This window comes from Gobius niger, assembly GCF_951799975.1.
Source record: "Gobius niger genome assembly, chromosome: 21".
NCBI lineage: Eukaryota > Metazoa > Chordata > Actinopteri > Gobiiformes > Gobiidae > Gobius > Gobius niger.
In genome coordinates, this window is record NC_136872.1 from 24,374,348 (window position 1) to 24,401,417 (window position 27,070).

A 27,070-nucleotide genomic window follows, 5' to 3' on the forward strand; every position below is an offset into this window, starting at 1 on the left:
CTGTATCTACGATTTAAATTAAGATAAATAAAGATCTAAATTGAGTGACCACCTGTCCCTCTTTTGACTGTCCTGCAGAGCCATTCGTTCTCTGTCCCTCCATGCTAAACATTAGGGTGCATCAAACGCCCCATATTTTTTTTAACTTCAATGGATCATTTTGTCCCTAGTCTAGTTTTGTTACATATAAAAAAAGAAAATGTATGGCAAAGTTTGGTGAAGTTTGAAGTACATTTAGGTGGTCCACCGTTCAAATGAATGTTTTGTCAAAATATCGAAAATTTGCCATTTAGCGCATATTTCCAGTTTTTCCAGTTAGGGTCTAGTCCGAGGAAAGGTGCTTAAGAGTGGGTCACCGTGTGCAAGGGGTGTGCAGGGTGTCCCTGGAGGGCCGGAGGAGCCAGGGGGCTGAGTGTATGCGGGTAGGCGGGTTTGGGGGTGCCCTGACCGGGGTAGGGTTAGTGGATGAGAGGGGGGGTGGTTGTGGTGGGTGTTGGGGCCTGGATGGAGGTCTTGGGACAGGGGTGGAGGTCTCAGCCCCGTCCTGAGGCTGCTAGGTCTGGGCTGGAGGTCTTAGACCCAGCCTGGAGCTGTCGGGAGCGGACTGGAGGTCTTAGCCCCACCCTGAGGCTGTTATTGTCAGGCTGAAGGCCTTAACCCCAGTCTAGAGGCTGCTAGGGCCGGGCTGGAGGTCTTAGACCCAGCCCGGAGCTGTCATGAGCGGGCCTGTGGTCTCTGCCCCAGCCTTGAGCTGTCGGGAGCAGACTGGAGGTCTAAGCCCCACCGTGAGGCTGTTATTGTCAGGCTGAAGGCCTTAACCCCAGTCTTGAGGCTGTTAGGGCCGGGCTGGAGGCCTTACACCCGGCCCGAAGCTGTTTGCACCACACCCAAGGTCTCTGCCCTAGCCTGGAGCTGTCGGGAGTGGGTTGGAGGTCTCAGACCCTTCCTGAGGCTGTTAGGACCGGGCCCGAGGTATCAGACCCAGCTTGGAGCAGATAGGACTGGAGGTCTTAGCCCCGGCCTGGACAGGAGGTAAAAGCTTATAGCACCTGGTATTCTCAGGCGTCTCCAATCCAAGTACTAAGCAGGCCTGACCCTGCTTAGCTTCCAAGATCAAAAAATGGTCTGGATTGTTGGCACTCAATGTGTTAACAGTCTAGGGGCCCGATCTTGTGCATCAAAACGGAGACGATAGCGTGACATTTTGCCTCAGTAGCAGCACTTTGTGATCTTGCCACTCCAGACTTAGCCCATTTAAGTGGGTGGAGACACACATCTTCCTCCAACCAGATCGACTCTGCGTCCAGGAGAGTGGTTGTGTGGGGTGAACATGTGCTTTTGTTTTGCTTCGCGCTCACGCCGAGCGCGGCCGATCCGCGCCACAGCGGACGCTGTAGCTCTTTTTCTCTCGAGACGTGAACATGGTTTAGCTCACGATGGGGTAAATAAAGTTTTTAGTTTGACCTGTGAGAGCCTAAGGCTTAAGAAAGAACGCAAGACAGCGCAATGTAAACCAAGAAGTGAATGTCAGCCGTGATTCCATCAGTGCAGTCACCTCCTCTTGTGACGCCCCCTCACAGGTGGCGGAGGCCAATGGCACATACAGCGCCGCCACTCGGAAAATAATTCGCCAAAAGCCTGCGCCGCCCCGTGCGCCGCCACAAGATCTGGCCCAAGATGTGCTAAATCTAACAGTTTGTGAAGGTTTAATACAAAATATTTTGTAAAAACTCACTTTCAAAGATTGCAGACTTCACAAACAACTTGAATAAACAAGCAAAGAATAGTTATTTTATCAAATTCAATACCATTGTAAAATATTAAATAAGTAACGAGATCAACAGCGCATAACATTCAGCTAAATGAATATCGCATATGCTTCATAATGCAAATCTTGCTTACTGACGTGGACCCCCTAAACAATGTTGGAATTAGACAAAAAATGGTAGAAATTCTTTTTATGACCAAAGGAATGTTTTAATACTGGGGACAGGATAATTGGTTGACATTGGGGCGTTTGATGCACCCTACTAAACATGTTACACTTTTTTTTAAGAATACCTAATTTTTTTTAATTCTTTTTTTTGCGTCCAACTGCTTTGTAATATTTTGCGATCTGTTGCTAGCTCAGTGTTATATAAGTTGCAATAACGAAAAATGCCTGATCTATATTAATTTCTCTGTACTTCAAAGTTCTGCCAAATTGTACTACTGGTCTGTTTGAGGTGGTATTTGAGGTGGTCACACTATTTCAAAAGCAGAATAAAACTCCAGCACAGTCATACTGTTTCATCTGTACTTGCTTTATGCATAGTAAATGAATGTATCTATTTCTTAAAGAGCTTCTCACCCCCGCTGCTCGAGGCTTACGTCACTCACATTCTCTTTTCAAATCTCCCTCCAAATGGGCGTAGCCTGGAGGACTAAAGGGGACAGGCGGGGGGGTTAATGTTGGGCGGGTCTAGGCTATGATTGACACTTGACATTGGCAGTGACCAAGATGGAGGACGATCACAGCGACGTCAGCTCTACAGCTTCTGTGCGGTCTTGGGAGGTGGAGGACTTCTCTCCACCATCCTCACCGGAGGTTGAGAGAGAGGAGGCAGATAGCGGCCCTCAGCCCTATCAATTTGAGCCGCTAGCTCGCGAGCTAGCCCGCGCCACCGGGGGAGCCGATGCTGCGGAGGCTACGGAGGCAGCGGAGGCTGCGGAGGCAGCGCAGGGCCACAGAATGGGGCCTGTTTCTGAATGGTATATATATATATATTAGAGCGGAATAAAAAGTACGAACTGCTTGTTACAGGTCTTGAAAAGCTATCCTGTAGGGATCCGGATACCGAAATGCTAACCTGTCTGAATCGAACCTTTGACAAGAGTGGGCAATTATATAGCCTAACACATTCCCATACAATTTTAAAGTAACCCCTTTTGTTGCGGTCCTTTGCTTGACCTTTTTGTATTTGAATTTAATAAATGAACCCAGACCAAGATAAACTATATGTTGTGTTATTATATAGGTATAATATTGAAAACTCTGCCTCAATAGGTGCACCTGTGGTCACTGCACCTGTTTGTCCCCAAGGGAAAACGTGTGCTGCAAGGAGACCCCCAAGGTATTTTTGATAGAAATTATGTGCACAAAAGAAACATTAATTTAACACATTAACCCTACACTAAAGTCTTAGCCCTGATTTATTTATTTTAATTTTGCCTGTCAGGTTATGCGCAGATGTCAGCAGGTGGGTCATGCCACCTGCATAACCCAGCACCCCGGATTTGAGCCAGTGTCTCTAAATCCGTATGTTCTCCAAGCAGTGTATGCAACCTATGTGCAGCTGTTTGGAGACATGCCAGAGACCATGATCAACAGGTTAGTTTGAGTTAGAGTATGACAATGTGTTGGCTCATTAATTTAATAAAAACACACATGTATCATCTTTCTTACAGCTGTTACAGGCACCTGGCATACAGGAACTTTGTCCGGTGGTGCTGGGGTTATTTAGGGCAGCACATTCGTGTGGTCATCCCCTCCTGTGCGGTGACCAGGATCAGGCAGGAATTCCCAGAAGACGGGGAATATACTGGGTTCCTCCCGCCACTGGAATTTGTATAGTTGTATAGTTGTATAGTATTTTATTGTATATAGTTTTGCAGTTTTTGTTTTAAATATATGTGTTCTTAATCACCCCTCCTTGAACCGCCACCTTAACGTGGTGGAGGGGTTTGAGCACCCGAATGATCCTAGGAGCTCTGTTGTCGGGGGCTTCGTGCCCCTGGTAGGGTCTCCCATGGCAAACAGGTCCTAGGTGACGGGTCAGACAAAGAGCGGTTCAGAAGCCCCTTATGAGAGACCACCAGGCCCGGTTAGAACCATGAGGCCGTCCTTCCGTGGACCCACCACCTGCAGGAGAAGCCATAAGGGCTGGTGCAATGTGATTTGGGCAACTCCAACAGCTGCCCCCACGACCCGGCAACGGACAAGTGGAAGAAGATGGATGGATGTTCTTAATCAAATACAAATATCTGAAAAGACTTGCAGTTGTTAATTACTGGTCCATTAAAAAACATTTCTTGGTATCGATTTGAAATCATACTTTTATGCTTCACTTTTACAATCAATATCCATGCAGGCAGCTTTTTTACTACAGAGACAGCTTTGAGGTGCAAACAAGCATAAAGAAAAAAAGTTACATTTGATAACAAGTACTTATAACAGAAAAAAGTCCTTTATGTAAAATGAATAAAACATGTGCAAAGGAAACAAAGTAGACCTTGATTACATACAAATAAAAATAAAAAAAACATTCCTTGACTGTCCAAAAGATAAACTTACAAATTACTGTGATAATGAAGGTTGACTGTGGCTGATAAAGTGACACTGATGAAGTATTTGTAAATACAGAACACACATTGGCCTGCACACTCTGCACACAATCAAAACTTGACACATCTGAATTACATGTTCATAATGGACTTCATCATCACACCCTATTGTTCTATATGCGGTTGGCTACTGGTCCATCTGAGGTGCCGCACCCACCTCCCCTGCTCACTGAATGGTAATTATAATTGACTGGAATTTACGGATGGCTAAGGCCAGGCTAGCCCAAGACTAAATTTATTATTTTGATTGCAGCAAAACTACACCATTTGTCATATGCTCTCCTGTAGATACATGCAACAACAGATAATAGTTGCCTTTTCTGTTTTGCAAAAGCCTCAGGCAGGATATTCACGAAGATAGCATGTGCAAAGGAATCCATCATCATACTAGTCTGTTACAGCACTTGGCTGACAACTTTTTTCCTTCTCAAACACTGTTGGTCCTTATTGCCATTGACCACGCCAGATAAATCTGGAAAAAAACAAAAAAACAAAAAATTAGCATTAACAGTAATGTAATAATATTGTCATGCAAAATATAGAAGACAACACATCATTCCATTCTGGAAGGTCTTGTTACGCAGGACACTAATCGAGGTTAATAAAGGTTTGCAATGTGTACTTGCCATGTTTGAGCTTTGGGAAACTCCCAGCAGTTGTAGTGTGTGACCATGTTGTGCTTCCGTTGCACTGCAGCATCACAATTTGGGCCTAAAGAAGACAAACACAAAATGTAGTATTATTCACAAGTAAAATGTACACATTACACAAAATATTTTTATAACTTTATCTACTCATTACCTGGCCAACATTAATTTGATGACGATGATTTTGAATGTCAGGCAGTGGGATGCCACAAGGGTTGTGTGGTACAGATGGCTGATTTTCTCAACATCCACAAAAAATGTATGAATATAAAAATTTAAATTCCAAAAGTGAAACATTGTTATCTGTATTTTAAAAACACACATTTAAAAATTCTCACATTTCTCACCTTACACGACACCCGTTTGTCTGCTCCTTCAAAATGGGCACAAAGTGGTACAGGCACAGGTACTTTGTCAGAGTAGTCCTGATAGGGACGGGCCTCCTCTATCATGCTATTGAAAAGTAGATCCATCAGCTCTTCAATGTAGTCTAAAACACAACATTTATTTAAATCAACATTTATCCTAATAATACTTATGTGTCATGCTAATTTAAATAAATATGACATACATGAAGTAGGGTTGGTCTTCATGGCTCTCACTGTGTAGTCTCCACGTTTGAATTTTGGATACACTATGGCATACAGCAGCATATGTGACGATTTGCCTTTTTTAATCATAATCAATTTCACAAATAAACATTAACATGCAGTATCAATGTATTATTTTCTAAACATTTCAAAGCAATAAAATAACTCAAGTGAATATTTGTTGAACCTTTATGATTCATTACCTGGCCAGCATTCCTTTGAACAAGAAGCCCAGACTATTGAGAGAGAATCAGGCTATGGATGCCTCAGTATGCGAAGTGTGGTATTGTGGGCTCATTTTAGCTACATCTTTCAAATAACGTGGTGTAAACAAAATAGTAAGAGTCTCTCGCATGCTGCTGTGCCTACAAAGAATTATAAAGAATTACAAAGAATAATAAATTTATATCTGAAGTGTAAATACATCAATATAAATTAGATATTGGGAGGAGTAGTTGCAATTCCACATACTTGATTTTGGACGCACTCTTGCATCATCACCTGAGGAGGACTTTGATGGCGACCAGTAGAGATGGTTCATATAGATGGTTCACAACGCTTTTGTTCCAACTCGTCATTTCCTCCGTTCACCTTTTTTTGCCCAGCTCAGTTTTTTCCTATCCCTGGGACACCCAACACCCCAAGACAATAAAATATGTGTTTTAATACATGAGATATAAAATGAAATTACTGAAAAAATTAAACAATTACATGACTAAAATACACTTTGGTTAATGGTTAGCACTATAGCTTAGCACTATTCACCTTATTCTGGCCCGCCCACTTTTGCCACTTTTTGCTTTGTCTCGGCACTTCCGTTGTACAGACACTTCTGGTCGAGCGCGAAGCCCGTTCATTTAACGGAGAACGAGGGAAAATATTCTTCCCTAAAATCTGACATTTAGTAGATTGATTTGTGCAAAATGTCCAATGTTCATTTGCATCAACAAGTCAACACTGCACCGTTGCTCTGCGCTCGAAAAAAGGCTTTGTTTTCGTGTAGTGCATGCAGTCCCATGTTAACAGATAGGAGAAAAGGGGCTGGCACAATTAATGGCGGTGCCCATGCGAGCCCTCGGAATAAATAAGCTAGCTCTATAATCTACGTCATGTACTTGCCATACAAAATGACCAAATCCAAAATTTCTTAAAATCTGTATGCAGTACAGGTGCGTTGGTCACCTTATGTCTTCTTGAAGAATCTGGACCTGTGCCTGCTCACAGCCTCCTGTTTGTCTGGCCTCTCATATTGTGCACAGAGTGGTTCAGGCACAGGGACTTTTTCTGAATGCTCCTGATACAGGAGAGGATCCTCCACCACACTGTCAAAGAGCAGTGCCATCAGCTTGTCAATATAGACTGTAAACAAAGAATACAACGTTTGTCCTCGCTGACTTATAAGCATTGAACTCATTTTGTAAATGTGACATACATGAGGTAGGTTTCGTCTTCAGGGCTCTCACAGTGTAGTCTCCGTGTTTGTACTTTGGGTACACAATAGCATACCTAAGCACACCCTCTACTGTCGTTGCGTGAGACCTATTTGCATTCTCATTGTAATGCAATGCAGCAACTTGCAACCTGGGGAAAAAAAGTATATTTACATATATACACACAGAACATATATTTTAATACTTTCTGTAGGTATTACCGAGCGAACATTCCTTTGAAGGAGAAGCCCACACTTTTTGGGGAGAATCTGATAATCAGACTGTGGAAAGCCTCAAGGGTTGATGTGTGGTACACCGGACTAATTTTTTCCACATCCTTGACAAAGCGTGGGGCCAATAGAATGTCTGAGAGTCTCTCACACGCTGCTGTACCTACAGAGTAAAGCATTTTAAAGAATGACATTTAGAATGGCAATGCTAGCCTGAAATCTAAAATACAATGGCCAAAGGGCCAGTATTGCTTGCTATACTTACTTGGTTTGAGCCACACTCTTGACCCTTCCCCAACCAGAGGCCCATGGAGGCACTGAGGGAACAGGACGTTGTCATGCGTGTGGACATTCTGCATGTGGTTCGCCACAGAAGTCCACTTGGCGACAGCCTCTTGTCCCGAGGAGGACGTAGAAGCTGACCAATAGAGGTGGTTTACCACGCTTTTCCTCCACTGGCCAGCGTCCTGGGTGCTCTTTCTCTTTCCCAGCTCATCCACTTTTTTCCCAATTCCTAGGTATTAAAATATATTGTTACTAAATGCACAATAACCATAATATTATACAGCATTACCAAAATGCATACCCTTTCCCATGTGCCATGGGTCAAAGTAGTGACGGATTTCCTTTCTTTCCTCCCGTAAAAACTTTTGCACGCCGGTGTGTCGGTCCGTCACAATGGCCTCCACATTGACACCCCTCTCTTCCAGCATGGTCAGACTCCGCACAAAGCCCTCCTTCTCCATGCGCACGCTGTTTCCAACCTCATTGCTCTAATAAGACAAAAAAAATAAGAATAAAGAATTCTATCATAATGCACAGTTATCCCAAATTACATATACATTTTTATTGTAATGTTTTACCTGGACTAGCTGGATGTCAATGACTTTGTTACACGTTAGATTCATCATGGTGTAACTGCCATACTTGGCTGAATGTCCTACACGAATGCAAGTTATACATTAGCTGACTTTTATTAATACTTCTGATAAATGTTTATGAAATGTATTTACCAGGTGAATCTGCCCGCATGTCCCCACCCAGTGACACAGAGCCGCTTTCAAGAGCCTCCCTGATGAGGTCATCCTGCTCCAGCTTCCACTGCCAGTTGACCGTAGGGATGAGGAACTTTGCCTGATGCCTATAGAAGCACTGCTCTGACAGGCCCTGAATATTGAAGGCCCCCAAGAACTATAAAATGAAAACATCTGTTATCAGCTGATAATATATGGAAAAATAATCCAAACAATTCAAATGTTTTTGTAGTACCTTTGAAATCTGCCTAAATGATGAGCCGGTGAACAGCACAGCAGCACAGAGCTGTAAGTTTCCAGCTGGGATGTTGTTCACCATGGGCTGACTGGACCACTGATTGGTAAACTCACAGCGAGGACACTGTTGCGTGACCCGAAGCAGTGTGCCGACTGTGATGGTGTCCACAGCACAGCGACTAGTGCAGACAGGACATCGCCTGAACAGCTCCAGCAGTTGGTCCTCGTGAACAATATATTTTTTGTCCTTGTGTGGAGGGACTTCAGCAGGAATGCTATATAAAAAAAAGAGGCATATGTCATCCCTCAAAAAAGTAGGACGCTGTATATATTTTTTCAATTAAAACTCTAGAATTTCTTTGTACCTTGAACAGTTCACAGTGCTGGCACTGTCATCAATGTGGAAGCTGGGGTCAGACGCTGACACCTCACACCTTCTCCTTTTTAAAGGTGTAGAGGCTGCTCTGGGACTGTCAGGGAGAGGGATTTCCATCAGGTCCCCTGTCCCACAACCGACGCTTGTGTAAGCGGTCCGGGCTTGAGTAGCTGTACAAAACACAAACAAAAAAAACACGTTTAAAATGGCAGTAATTACACAACTTGTGTCTAACTATAGAAAAAAAAACTAAAGTGGTGAGAGTACTGTTTAAAGGATAAATAGAGAGATCACCTTTGCTTCGCCTGCTCGGCTTCACATTGGCCTGGACACTTGCATGCCATGTAATGACTGGATCAGTCTGGCAACCAATTTCTCTGCTCACTTTTGGCTGAAAACATAAAAATAAATAATATTTATAAAGCGCACACTCACGTGACATGCACATAGATTGTAAACTTGTATTGATGATTTATAGGAAAACAACCTTGGATATACTTTAGAGTATGCCACCCTATAGCAGATAAACCAAATATTTGTATCAGGTTAATTCTGGCTACAGTCGCTACTAAAAACTTCCAAATGGTTTGGCATTTTGAATAGCTGCGTTCAAATAGGTGTAAACTTTGGTTCAGTTCAGAAAACTTGTCAACATGAACATAATTAGCAGAATTGATCCTACTTTGTGAACCTGTTCAACAACAACGGCAACAACAACTATACTGATTCTGAAACCACGTAAGAACAGCTCATATCTGTGACCACAATGACCACACGGTCCACCTGGAGTGGTCAGCCCTCTCCTCACTGACCACACGGTCCACCTGGAGTGGTCAGCCCTCTCCTCACTGACCACACGGTCCACCTGGAGTGGTCAGCCCTCTCCTCACTGACCGCAATCGAGCATCAAACGGGAGCATTCTAGCTATACGTTAGCTTAACATGCTAGCTTGTAGCTACTGTCAAAAGCTACAGTCATCGCAAAACTTAGATTAGTTTGGTGCTCACTGCTCAGACTCGTGCACATTTGCGCACAGTGTTGGCGTAACTTTGCAGACTGATGCATTAGCAGGCTGCCCCGGGCAGAGTAGACGCGCTTATAACCGGTGGCTGCTGTTCCTCAGCCACAGTGAGCGAGTGCGGGACACGTCGCCTGGAGCTGAGGCTGCACAGTCTATTTACACGCCATATTTTTTCAACATATCTACACGACTCATGTGATTGGTATTATCAGAGGCGAAAACGGCGAATTTGTTTGAGACACTACAATAACGATCTATTCTGACGTGCACATCAATATTCTATATACTGTACATGACTCAATCTGTGAGCAAAGTAGCTTCTACTGACAGAAATGACCGGGACAGAGTGAACCAAGTGCCTCTTTTTACAGCAGCTACAATCATTGCAATTATTACCAAATCCAAAATGGGTAAATCAGCATTATTTTTCTCACTCACCTCACATTGGCGCCCGAAATCGTCCTGTTGGCGGGGCAGCAGTGTCGGTGGGCTAAGGCTCAGTCGTGGAAGAGCAAGGGTGGGGACGGCCTCGCTCTTCAAACGCAGAAGACTAGCATAGCCCAGTTCAACCTCCATGAAGTTGGCGAAGGAATCGCGCGTAAAATGGTCTTTGCAAACTCCAGCCTGAGCAGGGAGTTCGCAGTTTTCCCCCAAGCCAATTGCGCGCGTCCACTGGCGCCTAATTTCTAAGTTCTGCGGAAACCTGTGCAAACCTACAGAACTGTGGCACCCCACTACGCTACACTTCCTCCCCATCCTAACACAGTACAATTAACACCTAACAATTAAATTATACACGATAGACCACTAAAAACAATACTAACAAACGCCCTAAGCTAAACTGAGCTAACTAATCTAACAATAAAAGCAACTAGTGACTACAACTACAACATTCAACAACTAACACTACTAAAACTATACAATTATCTATAATAAACAAGCTATCCTAATAAAATCTACCTAAATGCTATGATAACTAATCGCAAACCTGACAATCGATGAAAATATTCTCTCGCTATTCCAACTCCAACTCGCTACGGGGGCGTGAGCGAGACTGAGCCCTTTTATACCCCAGAGCGGCAGGGCCCGTGACATCATCTCTCGCCTCCTGACATCATCTCTCTCCCCTCCGCTAATTGGGTGCCGAATTCAAAAAATCAAATGCAGTACAGACAGTTCGCTGCAGATGGCGCCACACAGACGGTTTGGGACACAAAGACAGGATTTCAACAAATTTGCACTAAATTGTTAAAATAGTGACATATACACGTAGACAACACTATAAGATACCCATTTATACAACTTAGCTAGAAAAAAAAGTTGATTTTGGGGTTAGTTGTTCTTTAAGTACAAAAGGGGGGAGGCACTTACAAGCTTAAGCTTCTGCCTACTCCTTTTGAGCATCATATCCACATTATTTATTTATTTATTTAGCTATTCACCTACGCATGTATCTTTCTTTGGCTTTGATTACTGTGCTTAACTCTGTTCCAATGAAGAACTTTGTGGAACTCAGATGCAGAATAAAAAAGATGAATTGAATTGAATTGAATGCTTTCCCTGCTATATAGCAATACTATGACAAAAATAATCAAAATGTTTTCTCTCTTTTAGGAAACCCCTCTGGTTGAGATCCTGGGAAAGAAATCAATCACCTGAGCTTCAGCAGAACATTTCAAGATTATGTCTCCAGTCAGGACCTACTTCACTTGAATTAGAGTGAAAGTACTCATTTAAAAGACACTATGAAGCTGCTCTCTCTCCTCATCATGGACATAAGGACAGGTGTCTCTATATGAGGGTCAAATGTTGAGGGTCATTTTTTTTAATTATCCGATTAATTGATGTAAATAATTGATAGATTAATCGATTGCTAATATAATCGATAGTTGCAGCCCTAGTGCAGAGACATTTGACTCTGTGGTTTGTCCGTTGTACCGTTTCCAGCGCGCGGCTCCTCCACTTCACTGATCACAGAGTAGACGGCGTCGGCCGTGGTTTCAGACTCTGCTGCGGCTGAAAAACAAACACATTTATACCTCCAGCCTGCAGCGGGTCATGAGCCTGTTACGTGGAGGAGAGTTCATCAGAGCACCTCGGTTTGTACGCTTGGGTTTTATTACTGTGGAGTAGGTTTCACTTCTGCTGCTCGCTCTCTGACCTGAAACACAAAGAGACTTTACACAAAATGAACTGTCGATTTCAGGCTCCATATGTTTGTAGCTCTTTTTGGTAGTTCAGAATTTGTAAATCACTGGCAAATACTTCATTCCTCTGACTGTATGCAGCGCTACCAAAGCTTTCCTCGTCATCCTTTTACCTTTGTGTCTTTTATAGATGAACCAGAAGATGAGCAGCGGCAAAGAGAGAGCGACCAGCCCGACCAGAGGAGACACTGAGTCACTTCTGCCCCCTGTGGGCTTCGGTTTGTCCAACACGTCCTCATCAAAAGTGTCTGCGCAAGGAAAGGAAATGTGTCTTTAGTGATCAGAAATGAGTTTACCCTTGCATGGCTTTACCAGATGACTCTTTTTTTTGTTTTCCTACTAATAATGATAAATAAATACAAAGTTGGAGCTTTTACACCTCTACTCCAAACCTGAGGCAAGCACATTTTCGGAAAGAAATACTGAAAAAGTGACAAAAAATGGGTTGAAAACGCAATAAAAAGAGCCCCAAAAAAGCAACAAAAGAGTGACAAAAAAGCAATATAAAAGTGGCAAAAATCTATTGACAACATGGCAAACGCAAGGAAAAAGATCAATTTAGATCAGTTTCTCACTTAGCATTCACATGAGGCAATACATTGACCTAGGCTGTGAGCTTTTAGATTTGGGTAAAGCCGAACTGGAGAAAGGGCACTAACACGCACAGATACACGGTGAATAAAGCCAAACAGCAAACTTGTTGAGCAAAGCGTTCAGTGTAAAGGTGCGTTCACACTGAGTGAACCGAAATCGCATTACCGCTTCTATTTGGTCGCTTACATCAGTCACTCAAAGTCCCGTGTGTTCACTTCAGAAGGAGAAACTGCTCCTGTGCGATTCGGATTCTTTGACTGTGCTTTGACAGTGGAGTATTTTTACCTTCCTCCGACACATAACGCAAACCACGGCCAGCTTTCATCCCTCCTGCCTCTCCCAGAGACTCGGATGTGGCCTCCAGACACAGTCTCTCCCTCCCTGGTCTTATAATCTCCTGCCCCTGACTGTCCACAAACAAATACATACTCAACCTCATACAGCCTATAAACATCCCCTTTAAAACATGTTTGTTATCCAGTGCGTTCTTTATTGCATCACCAAACATCTCGTTCAGGCAAAGGCATATGCTAGGGTCTTATTTTTAGATTTTAGTTCAGCCTTTAACTCAATGAAGACTCATATCCTTTTAAAGAGACTTGCCAACCTTAACATCAATTCAGGACTAATTTTATGGATCAGACAGTTCCTTTCCAGCCGCCCTCAGAGGGTCTGTGTCAAGAACAGCACATCAGACAAGCTCACTGTGAGCACTGGATGTCCATAGGGCAGCGTATTGTCGCCGGTTTTGTTCAGTCTTTTTATAAACACATTTAAAATAAATGACACCCAATTCAAACTGTTGAAAATACGCAGATGACATGGCGCTCATTGGTCTCCTGCATCCATCGTCAGCTGAGGGGGTCTACATAGACCACACCAAGGCGCTACAAAACCGATTTACCAGCAGTCACCTTCAAATGAATGTGGCCAAAACCAAGGAACTTGGAACATCTTGCTCCAATCACAACTCAAATTTGCATCATGTGTCACTCAACAGTTAGAGTGTGGAGATAGTGAGCACTTTCAAGTATCAGATCAACTTCCAAAGCAAAGCTGATGTGTTCGAAAAGTGCTCTCAGCGACTGTACCTTCTGAGGAAACTCAGCCGTATCGGGGTCAGTCCACAAATTCTAGAATCTGTGTACAAATCAATAGTTGAGAGTGTTCTGACATTCCACATGACCTGCAGAACAAAAAACAAACAAAAAGGGGGGGTCTTGGAGCCCATCTACGATTGTGAGGAGACCTCAGAGACCTTTGAATGAGCTCTACAAGGAAAGGACACTGACTAAAGTTCGAGCACGTGTGAGCCCCTCTCACATTGACAATACACAGCTAACTCTGACACACTATGAAGAAGCTAATTAGAAACCTGCCTTCCGTGTCTGTGTGGCCAATGCCAGGCTATGTGTTTACCTGATCATATTTTTTACATATTAGAATGGACTTTCTCATGTTCCTCACCGCTCACAGCCAACCACTGCTGCTCCGACTCTCTTCCCTCTGAGCTCCTGCACTTGTAAACTCCTTCGTCAGACTTAGACACCTGTAGGGTCAGCTTTCCCGTGGAACTGCTCCCGATCGTTTCTCCGTCTTTAAAGAAAAGAGCTGTGTGGTTCGGGGCGGCCATCTTGTCTGTGCAGATCAGAGTCAGGCTTGTTCCCTCGGTCACAGGACGATGTGGACACTGCAGGAGCACGGCTGGAGGAAACATCTCACTGTTACTTTATGTCTGATCAAAGCTTTAAATATAAAACACTGACCTCTGACTCGCAGCAGATTTTCTCCTGAGGACTCTGTGCCAGACGTGGAACATCTGTACAGCCCCTGGTCGGACTCTGAGATGTTGAGGATTGTCATCTCTCCAGTTGGACTTGTGTTTATCTCAGCACCATCTTTATAGAAAGAGAACCTTGTGGAAGCTTTTTTGTTTTTCCTTTCAATGCAGCGAAGAGTCACATCGTCTCCAACCATCACTGGTTGAACAGGACTCTCCAGGACAACGTTACCATCTGTTGGCCACAGCAGATTAAATGTCAAGGAGCTACTGTAAATTCTGGGATTGATGAGCATGTTCTGGATCTTAACTCTCAAACACCCAAAAGAAAACAAAGAAACATCTTCCAGACCTGTGACTGTGATGTGGACCCTCTCGCTCCTCCTCTGTGGGTCTCTGCTCTCACACCAGTATTCTCCAGAGTCCTTGAGACACACTGCTGGGATGAGGCACGGCCCAAACAGTTCACTGTTTTTGCTACAGGACGTTGTTTTGCCCGACACAGACCGTACGACCTTCCAGTGAGTCGTGCTGTTGAAGAAGCCTTCACAGTTCACAGTGAGTGTGTCGTACTCAAACAGCTGCAGTTTGGATGGGACGACACGAGGGACAGTGAACTCTGAGGTGGAAAAAAAATAGTTAAATTAATCCACAGAGCAAGTTTCTAATGAACCCACCGCTGAGGCCAACTGAGTTAAGTGGATATAGTATTCCTGTTACCACAAAACCAATTAACAACTGTATCATTTTATACTGAAACCAGAACACACAAATTAACCAATTGCTACATCTCGAAATTTTACCCACAGTTCTGCAGGAAAAATGGATACAAGTAACTATCTGATCACTTGTCCCATTGTGCTGTGGTTCTAAAGAGTGAGAATGTTCAAGTGTCTGACAGAGTTTGTAAACCTGTGTTCAGTCAATGGAATTCACATTTGTGTCTTATCAATTGTGAAAAACTGAACCAAGCTATTGTGTCTGATCCCGTCCTCACCGCTCACAGCCAGCCACTGCTGCTCCGACTCTCTTCCCTCTGAGCTCCTGCACTTGTAAACTCCTTCGTCAGACTTAGAGACCTGTAGGGTCAGCTTTCCAGAGGAACTGCTCCCGATCGTTTCTCCGTCTTTAAAGAAAAGAGCCGTGTGGTTCGGGGCGGCCATCTTGTCTGTGCAGATCAGAGTCAGGTTTGTTCCCTCGGTCACAGGACGATGTGGACACTGCAGGAGCACGGCTGGAGGAAACATCTCACTGTTACTTTATGTCTGATCAAAGCTTTAAATATAAAACACTGACCTCTGACTCGCAGCAGATTTTCTCCTGAGAACTCTGTGCCAGACGTGGAACATCTGTACAGCCCCTGGTCGGACTCTGAGATGTTGAGGATTGTCGTCTCTCCAGTTGGACTTGTGTTTATCTCAGCACCATCTTTGTAGAAATAGAACTCTGTGGAAGCTTTTTTGTTTTTATTTTCAACACAGCGAAGAGTCACATCGTCTCCAACCATCACTGGATGAACAGGACTCTCCAGGACGACATCACCAGCTGTTGGCCACAGTAGATCAAATGTCAAATCTGGGATTGATGATCATGTTCTGGATCTTAATTCTCAAACACCCAAAAGAAAACAAAGAAACATCTCCCAAACCTGTGACTGTGATGTGGACCCTCTCGCTCCTCCTCTGTTCTCTGCTCTCACACCAGTATTCTCCAGAGTCGGAGGGGTACACCAGCGGGATGTGGCACGGCCCAGACAGTTTACTGTTTGTGTTACAGGACGTTATGTGGCCTGACACAGACCGTAGGACCTTCCACTGAGTAATGCTGTTGAAGAAGCCTTCACAGGTCACTGTGAGGTCTGTGTATTGAAACAGCTGCAGTTTGGATGGGACGATACGAGGGACAGTGAACTCTGAGGGGGAAAAACAGGAAAATCAATCCCATAGAGTAAGTTTCTCATGAACCCACCGCTGAGGCGACTGTAGCTAAAGAAGGTGTTCATCATCACCTCATGAAGAGCAGCCTGTCACCATAACAAAACTGAAAGGTCGATATATTAAGCTGCAAAAAGATTTCGGCCCTGGTCCCCAGGCTGCTGTGCAGTTTGAAATGATTCGAGCGCACACATGGGAATACACAATAATCTTTGAGATTGTGAAATGACAATAATGCATCTGTTTTATGCAGCCCTTTCCTGGACTCAATTAAGAAAGACGTGTTTTCATTTGAAACAAGAAGCAACGATCGAACCCTTCACACTGTGCTGTGGTTCTAAAGCGTGACAATGTTTGAAACTCGTCCTCACCGCTCACAGCCAGCCACTGCTGCTCCGACTCTCTTCCCTCTGAGCTCCTGCACTTGTAAACTCCTTCGTCAGACTTAGACACCTGCAGGGTCAGCTTTCCCGAGGAACTGCTCAAGATCGTTTCTCCGTCTTTAAAGAAAAGAGCCGTGTGGTTCGGAGCGGCCATCTTGTCTGTGCAGATCAGAGTCAGGCTTGTTCCCTCGGTCACAGGACCATGTGGACACTGCAGGAGCACGGCTGGAGGAAACATCTCACTGTTACTTTATGTCTGATCAAAGCTTTAAATATAAAACACTGACCTCTGACTCGCAGCAGATTTTCTCCTGAGGACTCTGTGCCAGACGTGGAACATCTGTACAGCCCCTGGTCGGACTCTGAGATGTTGTGGATTGTCGTCTCTCCAGTTGGACTTGAGTATCTCTCAGCACCATCTTTGTAGAAATAGAACTCTGTGGAAGCGTTTTGCTTTTTCTTTTCAACGCAGCGAAGAGTCACATCGTCTCCAACCATCACTGGATGAACAGGACTCTCCAGGACGACGTCACCATCTGTTGGCCACAGTAGATCAAATGTGAAGTAGTTACTGTAAGTTCTGGGATTGATGAACATGTTCTGGATCCTAAGTCTCAAACATCCAAAAGAACCTGTGACTGTGATGTGGACCCTCTCGCTCCTCCTCTGTGGGTCTCTGCTCTCACACCAGTATTCTCCAGAGTCCTTGGGGTACACTATGGGGATGTGGCACGGCCCAAACAGTTCACTGTTTGTGTTACAGAACATTGTTTTGCCCGACACAAACCGTCTGACCCTCCACTGAGTAATGCTGTTGAAGAAGCCTTCACAGTTCACTGTGAGGTTGGTGTAATCAAACAGCTGCAGTTTGGACGGGACAATACGTGGGACAGTGAACTCTGAGGGATAAATAAAACAGTTAAATTAATTTAAATTAATCCACAGAGCGAGTTTCTCAAGTTTCTGCCCCAGAGGGAAACGCCAGTGTTCGTGAGAGATGAGAGTAAGTCACTAAATGCAAGTCCCAAGCAAGTTCAAGTCAATAGGTTGCATTCACATGACATCACAGCATTCTCTTCACAGCATTCTCTTCACAGCATTCACCTCACAGCATTCACCTTCAGTCCCACTGTCACTGGGCTCTGGCTGCGCAAAAATAAATAAATGCTGTAACTTTCGTGTGAACGCCTTAAAACACCGAACCGCCCCCAAGATGTTTGTCATTAATCCGGCTCTTACCGCCTTGTACTTCTGGAGGCTGCCTGTCTGCACCGTAGCTACAGTCCTTAATAAACGTCTATGAATCTTCACCTCTTCACTTACTGTGGAAAACTTTTTATGCATCCAAAGACTCTTTTTACTTCTAACCACCAAAAACACTACCAGACAAAGAAGAAGAAGCAAAATGGTGAAACATCTGCCTATGGATGATGTAAATCAGACACTCGAGACCACAGGAGTGAGTCTGGGGGAGTGGAGTTACAGTATTTTCCTTCCCAAAGCCGAAAACACAACCTGAACACTGCCTACAAAGGATCAAACCATGTGGACGCCTACACCCAGATAAATGTCTCCAAATAAACAAACACACGTCTGCTCTAAGGTAAGGCTAGGGCTAGGCTAACACCTTGGTATGCTAGCACCTTAGCATGCTAACATCTAGCTACTGACACATAAGTCACATAATGTCACACAAACTGGCACTGGAGCTGTAACTTTAACTGAGACGGTGAACTTTTACAAGGCTACAGTCTCACGTGTTTATGATGAAAGTACTGTGTATTTTGTCTCTCTATATGATAAAAGTACTGTGTATTTTGTATCCCTTTATGACAAAAGTACTGTGTATTTAGTCTCGATCCTGATAACTGGCTGTAGCTGATTGTCATTGTGGCACCTGTAGGTTTAGCTAGCGTTAGCTAACTTTAGCTTATATTGAATATTTCCCTCCACTACAGACTGTAATAACCTTTTGCCTCGATCTGGAGGATATCACAGTGGTATTGTTTCACCATTTCATCACATGCTCGGACCTCATTTCAGCCCATTTTCTTGCGGAATTATAGCTCAGTTTAGTGCACTGGTTCATATGCCAGATACTAGCTAGTTCAAATACCACCACAATTTTCTAACACTGTCTAACCACGGACCGCTGCACACACAGTCTGAGCCTGATACAACTCCACAGTCAGCACCAAGTTATGGAGATAAAAATGTGTATTTGTCCACTTTTTCTACCTTTCACCTGCCGTTCCCTTTCACTTGCGCGGACACTAGGGATGGGCAGATCGATGCCAAAATATCGATATTTCGATATAGGCGGCTCTTTTTAAAGCATCGATCCTCACGCTCAAATATGGATACTTCCATTTAAATCATCTTGGATCTGCAGCAGCGGAGGGACAGTTTAATGTCTTAAATCATTTTTAAATATTGCGTGCTGCATCATGCATGTTACGTGTGTACAAGAGAACCCCCCCACAACATCACAATGCGAGTCTGTCCCCCCCTCCTGTCCTGCCCACTTTGTGCGTCAGGTATGACACTGAAGATTGCAAGGAGCGCCACCCGTCTGCGCACTCGTCTGCTCTACAGCCTGCGCCATGAACCACAAGATCTGGCCCATGGACCCTACTGTCATAATATCATATGAAATACACAACTGTTCCAACTATAAAAACAAACGTTGCCGAATCTTCTTCCCCGCAGTATAAGACACAGACTTTAACTCTTACCACCCGCCGTAACCGAGCGCATTTAAGCTTTATAAGATTTTTATATACTTTATAAGAGTTTTTTTCTGGCTTGATCACAGTTACATTACACCAACAATCACAAAAATGCGTTCATTGATTTCTCAACGGAGAAATTCACTTGTTACATCATCTCTCAGAAACACTCAGGGTGTGATGGATAGACAGGAAATGTGCAAGCATTTAAATAGTAAGTAGAGGTATCTTATATATGACTATCAAAAACTTTAAGGGGGCAAAAAGTATAAACAAAATGAAATACACAGACTATACTGTACTATATACTATAATTAAACATGTCAGTATTAGCAGTGCAGGTTTACAGTCATAGTGCAAGTGGTTGAAAAAGTGACGCAGATACAGAGATTATTGCATGTAGTTGAAAATGAATAAAACAAAAACGCTTCGAAGATATTTGTAGTTCTGTTCTAGCTTTAAAATGAGGCGTTTATCTGGCCAATAGAATGTAAACTCCAGTCGAGAAGCTTTTAGATTCTAGTAATACTGGAGAACATTTTCATTTAAGGGGTTAAACTTTAGTGTAGACGACCGGTCCAATAAAAGATTAGATGAAACAATGACAAAGCAACATTACAGAGTTACATTCACTAAAGATGTAAAATAGAAAAGTGCAGTTTTACCTGATCTGTGAGGAGCGACGTGATGGACACAAACAGACAGAAGCATCACTGCACAGACATTTACAGGTTTAATAAATCATAGTTTTATGGAGTAAAACATGAGTGAAGCTGTGACTCACCCACAGAGACGGAGGAAACGCTCAGCTCCATGTTCAGACTGAGATGTGACTGAGTGGAGGTGAAGCTTCCTCTTACACGAGTTTATTTTGGTTCTGAGAGTTTCACTTTTGACCGCCTTTTACCTGAACGACATCACAACCACACAACAGCACAAAAGGAAGCACATGCTTTACCTGATAGTGAAGGCTGGTGTCTTAGAAAAAAAAAAAAAAACAGGAAGCGACCTCCCCCTCTCCTGGTACAGGCGATTATTATTTTTTTGTTTGTTTCCTTTTTCTCTTTTTGTGGCTTTTGTGGTTTCTGTTCCACATTGCTTTTGTACGTCTTTGCAGTGTTTTTGTGGAGGTTTGTTGGATTTGTTTACCTATGGCTGGTTATAGTAGGGTGACCAGATGTCCCAGTTTACCCGAGACTTGCTTTTATGTACAGTATTGTCTTTCGGCCGATATCAGACGATAAAAAGGCCGATATCTCTGGAACCGAAAGTGATAGAGACATGGGAAAGAAGTAAAACATATCGGCTTGTGGCCAACCCCCTTTGTATCGCCTTTTAATGTTGTTAAAGCGGGATGATGTTTCTCCACAGTTAAAGTATACTTGATTATTCTTATCAGTTTGTTTGCCGATGTGTTCATGCTACAGCCCAGCTCTGCAGTTGCAACAAAAAACAAGATGTAAAAGGTTAAATAAAGTTGTAATGTAATTTAATAAAGGGAATGTAAAGGGTGAAAGGAGTAACAAAAATAACCAAACAGGCTTTTTACAATGTGTACAAAAGTTAACAAAACAAAAATGAGTGACAAACTAAATGAGACACAATGTAAGTTAGTTTACAGGGACTAGATGAAGTTGTCATTTTTTTTTACTCACCACTAACTCACCACTTAACTACTGTCTCTATGTTAAGATAGTGCATGACGATGGAGATCGTTTTTAACTTTTTGAGTGACAGTGCAGGATTTTAGAGGCAGTTGTGGTGAAAAGGTCTGGCACCAACAAGTCAACACTGCACAGTTTCACCTTATATGTTAACTGACAGGAGAGAAGGGGCTGGGCACAAATCACACGAACCTCCGGAAAAAGGTGAAAGGGCGTGGCCGGCACAGGTGGCTTTAACAAATCAGCTAGCGTCAAGGCAAAGGAACCAATCACCATTCAGGACTCCTAATACAATCCACCAACCACAGGCAAGGATCACGGCAGCGGATTTACATTGTGGAAAAAAACAGTAGTAAGGAGGACAACCAACTAATATACAAGAAGGAAGGGACCCGTAACAATTCAACGTGAACAATAATGCATCTAAGTGTCGGTCTGAATGTGGAACGCTTCATGAAGAGCCACTGGAAAGGTCTGGAGAGGAGCTGGTTGATGCTAATGGAGATTATCTTCTTTATTTTCATACAATATTGACAACACTCATACAGAGAAGCATAAACTAGACGGCTGAGCAGAACAACCAGATGAGAGGACCATGGTCACTCTAATACTGTATTACACACTTATAAGCCTATTTCCTTTTCTAATCAGGAAAATGTACATTGTAATAGTTTTTACATGATGAGAATCAACGCTGAGTCTCGGCCACAATCCTGCTGCTGGTCACACGTCCTAAAAACAAAACACAAACCACTGCATGCTCTGTTTCTACGCTTTATTTTTCTTTTTTTTCTCATACCTTGGATTTCTCAGAGTAAATGACGGTGGTGTACACGTCCCAGTATGTCGTATCAACCAGTGCAGGACCTGAAAAAAGCACAGGCACGTATAGGTTGTTTGTTCAAACTGCTGTGTTGGACTAAAATAACCAGTCTGTCTTTACGCTCTCTGTGGTTTTGATTTCCGTGAGAAACTGCAGAGCTCTGGTTTCTCACCGTCGCTCATCGTGGTCTAACAAGTCAAATCAAAGTAAATGCACAGAGCGTACCGGTGACTTTGTTCAGGGTGAAAATGAACGCTATCAGCAGACCGCCCAGTCCCATCGGAAGGAAAATGATTATGATTAAGCTTGAATCATCACGGTCGACGGCGACAGAGCGTTCTGTTTGGAAATAATCAGAATGTCAATTAAAATGAAAGTTATGCAGGTTAGATCTTTTGACAAATGACACATCTTCATTTGTTTGATAGGACTCAGCACAATGCAAACACAACCTGAAAAGTTCTGTCTAAACTGTGCTATGTTCACAATGGTTTCAGCTGTTTTTATAGACTATTCAGAAGGAGAAATTTGTCGCCTTGTCAAACTGGTTTTCCCATTGCAACACAAACACTAATCTTACCCTTTTACCACAAAACCAGATACCAACCATAACATGCATACTGTGCCTCACTCAAACCAGAACATACATTTACCAATTGGTACATCTTTAAATTTTACCCACAGTTCTGCTGGAATAATTGATAAAAACATTGGTTTCAATTCATATCCTTGATATTGTGAAATGACAATAAAGCGTCTGTTTTACATCGCCCTCTCCTGGACTCAAATAAGGAACCACTCGACGCTCATAAGTCTTTGTGTCTTCATTTCAAACTGCAACAAGACGATGTGGACACTGCAGGAGCACGGCTGGAGGAAACATCTCACTGTTTATGTCTGATCAAAGCTTTAAATATAAAACACTGACCTCTGACTCGCAGCAGATTTTCTCCTGAGGACTCTGTGCCAGACGTGGAACATCTGTACAGCCCCTGGTCGGACTCTGAGATGTTGTGGATTGTCATCTCTCCAGTTGGACTTGAGTATCTCTCAGCACCATCTTTGTAGAAATAGAACCTGGTGGAAGCTTTTTTGTATTTCCTTTCAACGCAGCGAAGAGTCACATCGTCTCCAACCATCACTGGATGAACAGGACTCTCCAGGACGACATCACCAGCTGTTGGCCACAGTAGATCAAATATCAAGTAGCTACTGGAAATTTTGGGATTGATGAACATGTTCTGGATCCAAATTCTCAAACACCCAAAAGAAAACAAAGAAACATCTTCTGAACCTGTGACTGTGATGTGGACGCTCTCGCTCCTCCTTTGGGGGTCTCTGCTCTCACACCAGTATTCTCCAGAGTCCTTGGGGTACGCTATGGGGATGTGACACGGTCCAAACAGTTCGCAGTTTGAGTTACAGGGTCTTGTTTTGCCTGACATACTACGCAGGACCATCCACTGCGTTGTTTTGTTAAAGAAGCCTTCACAGGTCACTGTGAGGTTGGTGTAATCAAACAGCTGCAGTTTGGACGGGACAATACGAGGGACAGAGAACTCTGAGGGAAAAATAAAACAGTTAAATCAATCCCACAGTGAAAGCTTCTCATGAACCCACCACAGAGGCTACTGTAGCTAAAGACGGTGCTCACCATCACCTCATGAAGAGCAGGCCTGTCACGAGAACACAATTTAGGTAGATATATTAAGCCACAAAAATATTCCGATTAACAATATTATTTAAAACTTTTTAATGCCCCAGAAATCAGAGGTGAGAGACTTGAATCAGACTCAAGTCGCAATTTTTGTGACCTGAGGCTTACTTGATTAAAGCTCCAAAAAGACTTTTCTTTAGACTTGCTGTTTGTGACTTGAGACTGAACTTGGACTGGAGGCCAATGACTCTACATGACTCGCGGTGACATAATATTTTTTATTGATTTGAGCATGACTGTTGAAGGACCAGCGCATCTATGTTTGGTAATTATGGGCGGCACGGTGGCGTAGCGGTTAGCACTCGTGCTTCACAGTCCCGGGTTTGGAACCTTTCTGTGTGGAGTGTGCATGTTCTCCCCGTGTCTGCATACAGTAGGTTTCCTTCGGGTACTCCGGTTTCCCCAACCACTAAAAACATCCATCCATGTCGAAGCTGCCCAAAGCACACAGCACCAGCCCCTTATAGCTCCTCCTGCAGGTGGTGGGTCCACAGAAACGGCCTCACGATGCAACCCGGGCCTGTTGGTCTCCCATAAGGGGGTCTGAACCGCTCTTTGTCACCTAGGCCCTGTTTGCCCTGGGAGACCCTACCAGGGGCACGAAGCCCACGACAGCAGAGCTCCCAGGATCATTCAGGTTCTCAAACCTCTCCACCACGTTAAGGTGGCGGTTCCAGGAGGGGCACTAAAAACATGCACAATAGATTCCCCTCCAGGGCCAGGACTCCCCTGAAAAAAAGATTCTTAATCTCAGTGGGACTATCCTGGTTAAATAAAGTAAATAATTAAATAAATAAAATAAATTAGCCACATACGTTTTCGGTTTCCCGACACAGGCGTCTAATCAATACAGCCGAAAAGAGTGGCGGAGCTATATGTGGCATTTGCCTCCGCCACTTGTGAGCGGGCATCATAAGAGGAGGTCACTGCACTGATGGAAACACTGCTGACACCGTTGCGTTCTTTCTTAAGCCTCAGGCTCTCACAGGTCAAACTTTATTTACCCCATCGTGAGCTAAACGATGTTCACATCACGTGTCGAGAGAAAAAATGCTACAGCGTCCACAACCACTCTCCAGGCCGTGGAGTCGATCTGGTTGGAGGAAAATGTGTGTCTCCACCTACTTTAATGCGCCAAGTCTGGAGTGGCAAGATCACAAATTGTGAGTGCAAAATGTCACGCTATCGTCTGCGTTTTGAGACACAAGATCTGGCCCAATATCCATGAGTGTCCTGACTAAGATAGAAGTGCAAGACTGTGTGTGTGTAGTGTGTGTACTCTTTCTCTTGTCAAAATAAATAACAGGAGGGGCTCAGTCCTATTATTAGAAATAAAGTGGGGAAAAAAGTTAGGTGTGGTGTACAACTTTTTATGTGAAAGAAAAGTAGATATTTGTGCGTATTTGACCTTGTCGAGACCCATGCAGTGGCTGTTGATTGTGATTTTGCATATCTTCTAACACAAATATTGAGATATTCATTTTTGTCAATATCTCCCAGGGTCAACATGGCACTTTAAACATGTGAACCCTGCTGTCATATTATCACACTCAAACGGTTGTAATTCCTACACTGTTCATCTGATAGGATGTAAATACTCTCAAATTAAAGCTGAAGTCTGTAGTTAAAGCACAACGTTTCATTTCAAATCCTTTGTGGTGGTTTATAAAGCCACAAAGATGAGAATTGAGGCAAGGCAAGTTTATTTGTAGAGCACAATTCATACACAAGGCAATTCAAAGTGCAGTTGAGTCAATGTCCCAATATTTATGGACCTGACCGCATATACAGTAGCACCTTTCACAGAGTTACAAAGTGCTTCACATGAGACAATTTTACATTCACTCCAGACTCGGTGGTGTCCAGACAGAAACGTGTCGTGACTGCACATCTGCACCAAGGGTCCCACTATACATTCATGCACACACAACATTCATCCTGGCATAGTGCACATGTTTTTAGTGTGTAGTCTCCCAGGCCAGTATTACAGAATTTCTAAGAACATAATTGAGTTTTCTAATCATCGATGAGCCTTTACCATGATTAGTTAACACAATGTACCATAGAAGACTAAAAAAACAAACGCTGAAGCTACTTCCCCACAGTGTAAGACAGACTTTATAATAATCATTAAATGCTAGTGCAGACCAGTGGTTCCCAAAGTGGGGGTCGAGACCCCTTGGGGGGTCATGAGGCTTTCAAGATGAAATTTTAATATATTTTTCAGTATAAAACAGCATATGTTTTGTGAATTCTATTCGAATACTTAAAGTAAACTGTTAAAAAGAACAATTCTGCCCTAAAGTAGCATAAGACACAATATACAATGGGGGTCCTGAGGTGTTAACCTGTTTGGGGTCCCAGCCAAAAACGTTCTCCCAAACTTTTTGGCCACGCCCCCAAAATCACTCCACAAACTCGGGACCCCCATTCTGTAAAATGTAATGAGCATTTATAATAATTAAAGGAATAGGCCACCGTTTTTACATACTGAGGTATGTTCTTACCTAACCTTAGCCGAGTTAATATATCCCCGTCTGGTCTTTGTCCGTGCGCTCTCTCACGCAAACGGAGCACATACGCAGCCTCACATTGCTCCAAAAAAGCTCACGATAGAAGCTACCAAGCTCTTCCACGTGTTCCCTATTTAAATAAAGTTACGTGAAGTGTTTTCATGCGAAGTATATTTACACAGAAATGTAGCATGTCGATTTTACAAGCAGATAAAAAGGGGCACTATATTGTGAGGCGTAATGATACGAGGAGCACAGTATCCGCGTAGTAACTCCTAAAGACTTCCCCCGCTCACTTCCGTCAATAGAAGCTGCGTGACTTGTACAGAGCGAGCAGAGAACAGTTGAAGAAGCGTTGATAACTTGTGAACAATGCCTTTCACGTGCATCGTGCCGGGCTGTGATAACAAGCAGAAAGTATATAGTGTAGTAATGTTTCACAGATTTCCAACTCACCCCGGACGACGACACAGGACTCAGGAGCTCCACCATAAGGTAGGAATGCGAGAGCACTTTCCAAAAATATATTTTCTGCTTGTTGTAAAAGGCTCTGTACAAGTCACGCAGCTTCTATTTCTGTGTAAATATACTTCGCATGAAAACACTTCACGTAACTTTATTTAAATAGGGAACACGTGGAAGAGCTTGGTAGCTTCTATCGTGAGCTTTTTCGGAGCTATGTGACATGTGGGAGAGGCTGCGTATGTGCTCCGTTTGCGTGACAGAGCGCACGGACAAAGACAAGACGGGGATATATTAACTCGGCTAAGGTTAGGT

General features: G+C 43.5%; 2 protein-coding genes and 1 long non-coding RNA gene across 3 annotated transcripts in view; 1 reads left to right on the top strand and 2 right to left on the bottom strand.

Annotated features, from left to right (window-relative positions):
* The window catches only part of LOC306980654 (obscurin-like), a gene marked incomplete at both ends in the record, with an annotated part of 48,682 nt that extends 28,291 nt beyond the window's left edge, over positions 1–20,391 (bottom strand). Inside the window, 8 exons of the mRNA XM_079580082.1 lie at positions 14,883–15,149; positions 15,528–15,764; positions 15,827–16,075; positions 16,179–16,442; positions 16,836–17,072; positions 17,135–17,383; positions 17,480–17,746; positions 20,361–20,391. Coding sequence (XP_079436208.1) covers positions 14,883–15,149; positions 15,528–15,764; positions 15,827–16,075; positions 16,179–16,442; positions 16,836–17,072; positions 17,135–17,383; positions 17,480–17,746; positions 20,361–20,391 — 1,801 coding nt within the window. The remainder of the gene's footprint in view (positions 1–14,882; positions 15,150–15,527; positions 15,765–15,826; positions 16,076–16,178; positions 16,443–16,835; positions 17,073–17,134; positions 17,384–17,479; positions 17,747–20,360) is intronic.
* LOC306981047 (uncharacterized protein) overlaps positions 1–27,070 on the top strand; it is a gene marked incomplete at both ends in the record, with an annotated part of 176,471 nt that overhangs the window by 133,805 nt on the left and 15,596 nt on the right. The gene's annotated exons all lie outside the window — the stretch shown is intronic.
* Positions 11,944–12,379, bottom strand: LOC306980376. Its single transcript, XR_013794017.1, has 3 exons — positions 12,270–12,379; positions 12,045–12,110; positions 11,944–11,956 (listed from the first exon to the last, which is right to left on the bottom strand). It is a non-coding gene; the product is annotated as an uncharacterized lncRNA (long non-coding RNA).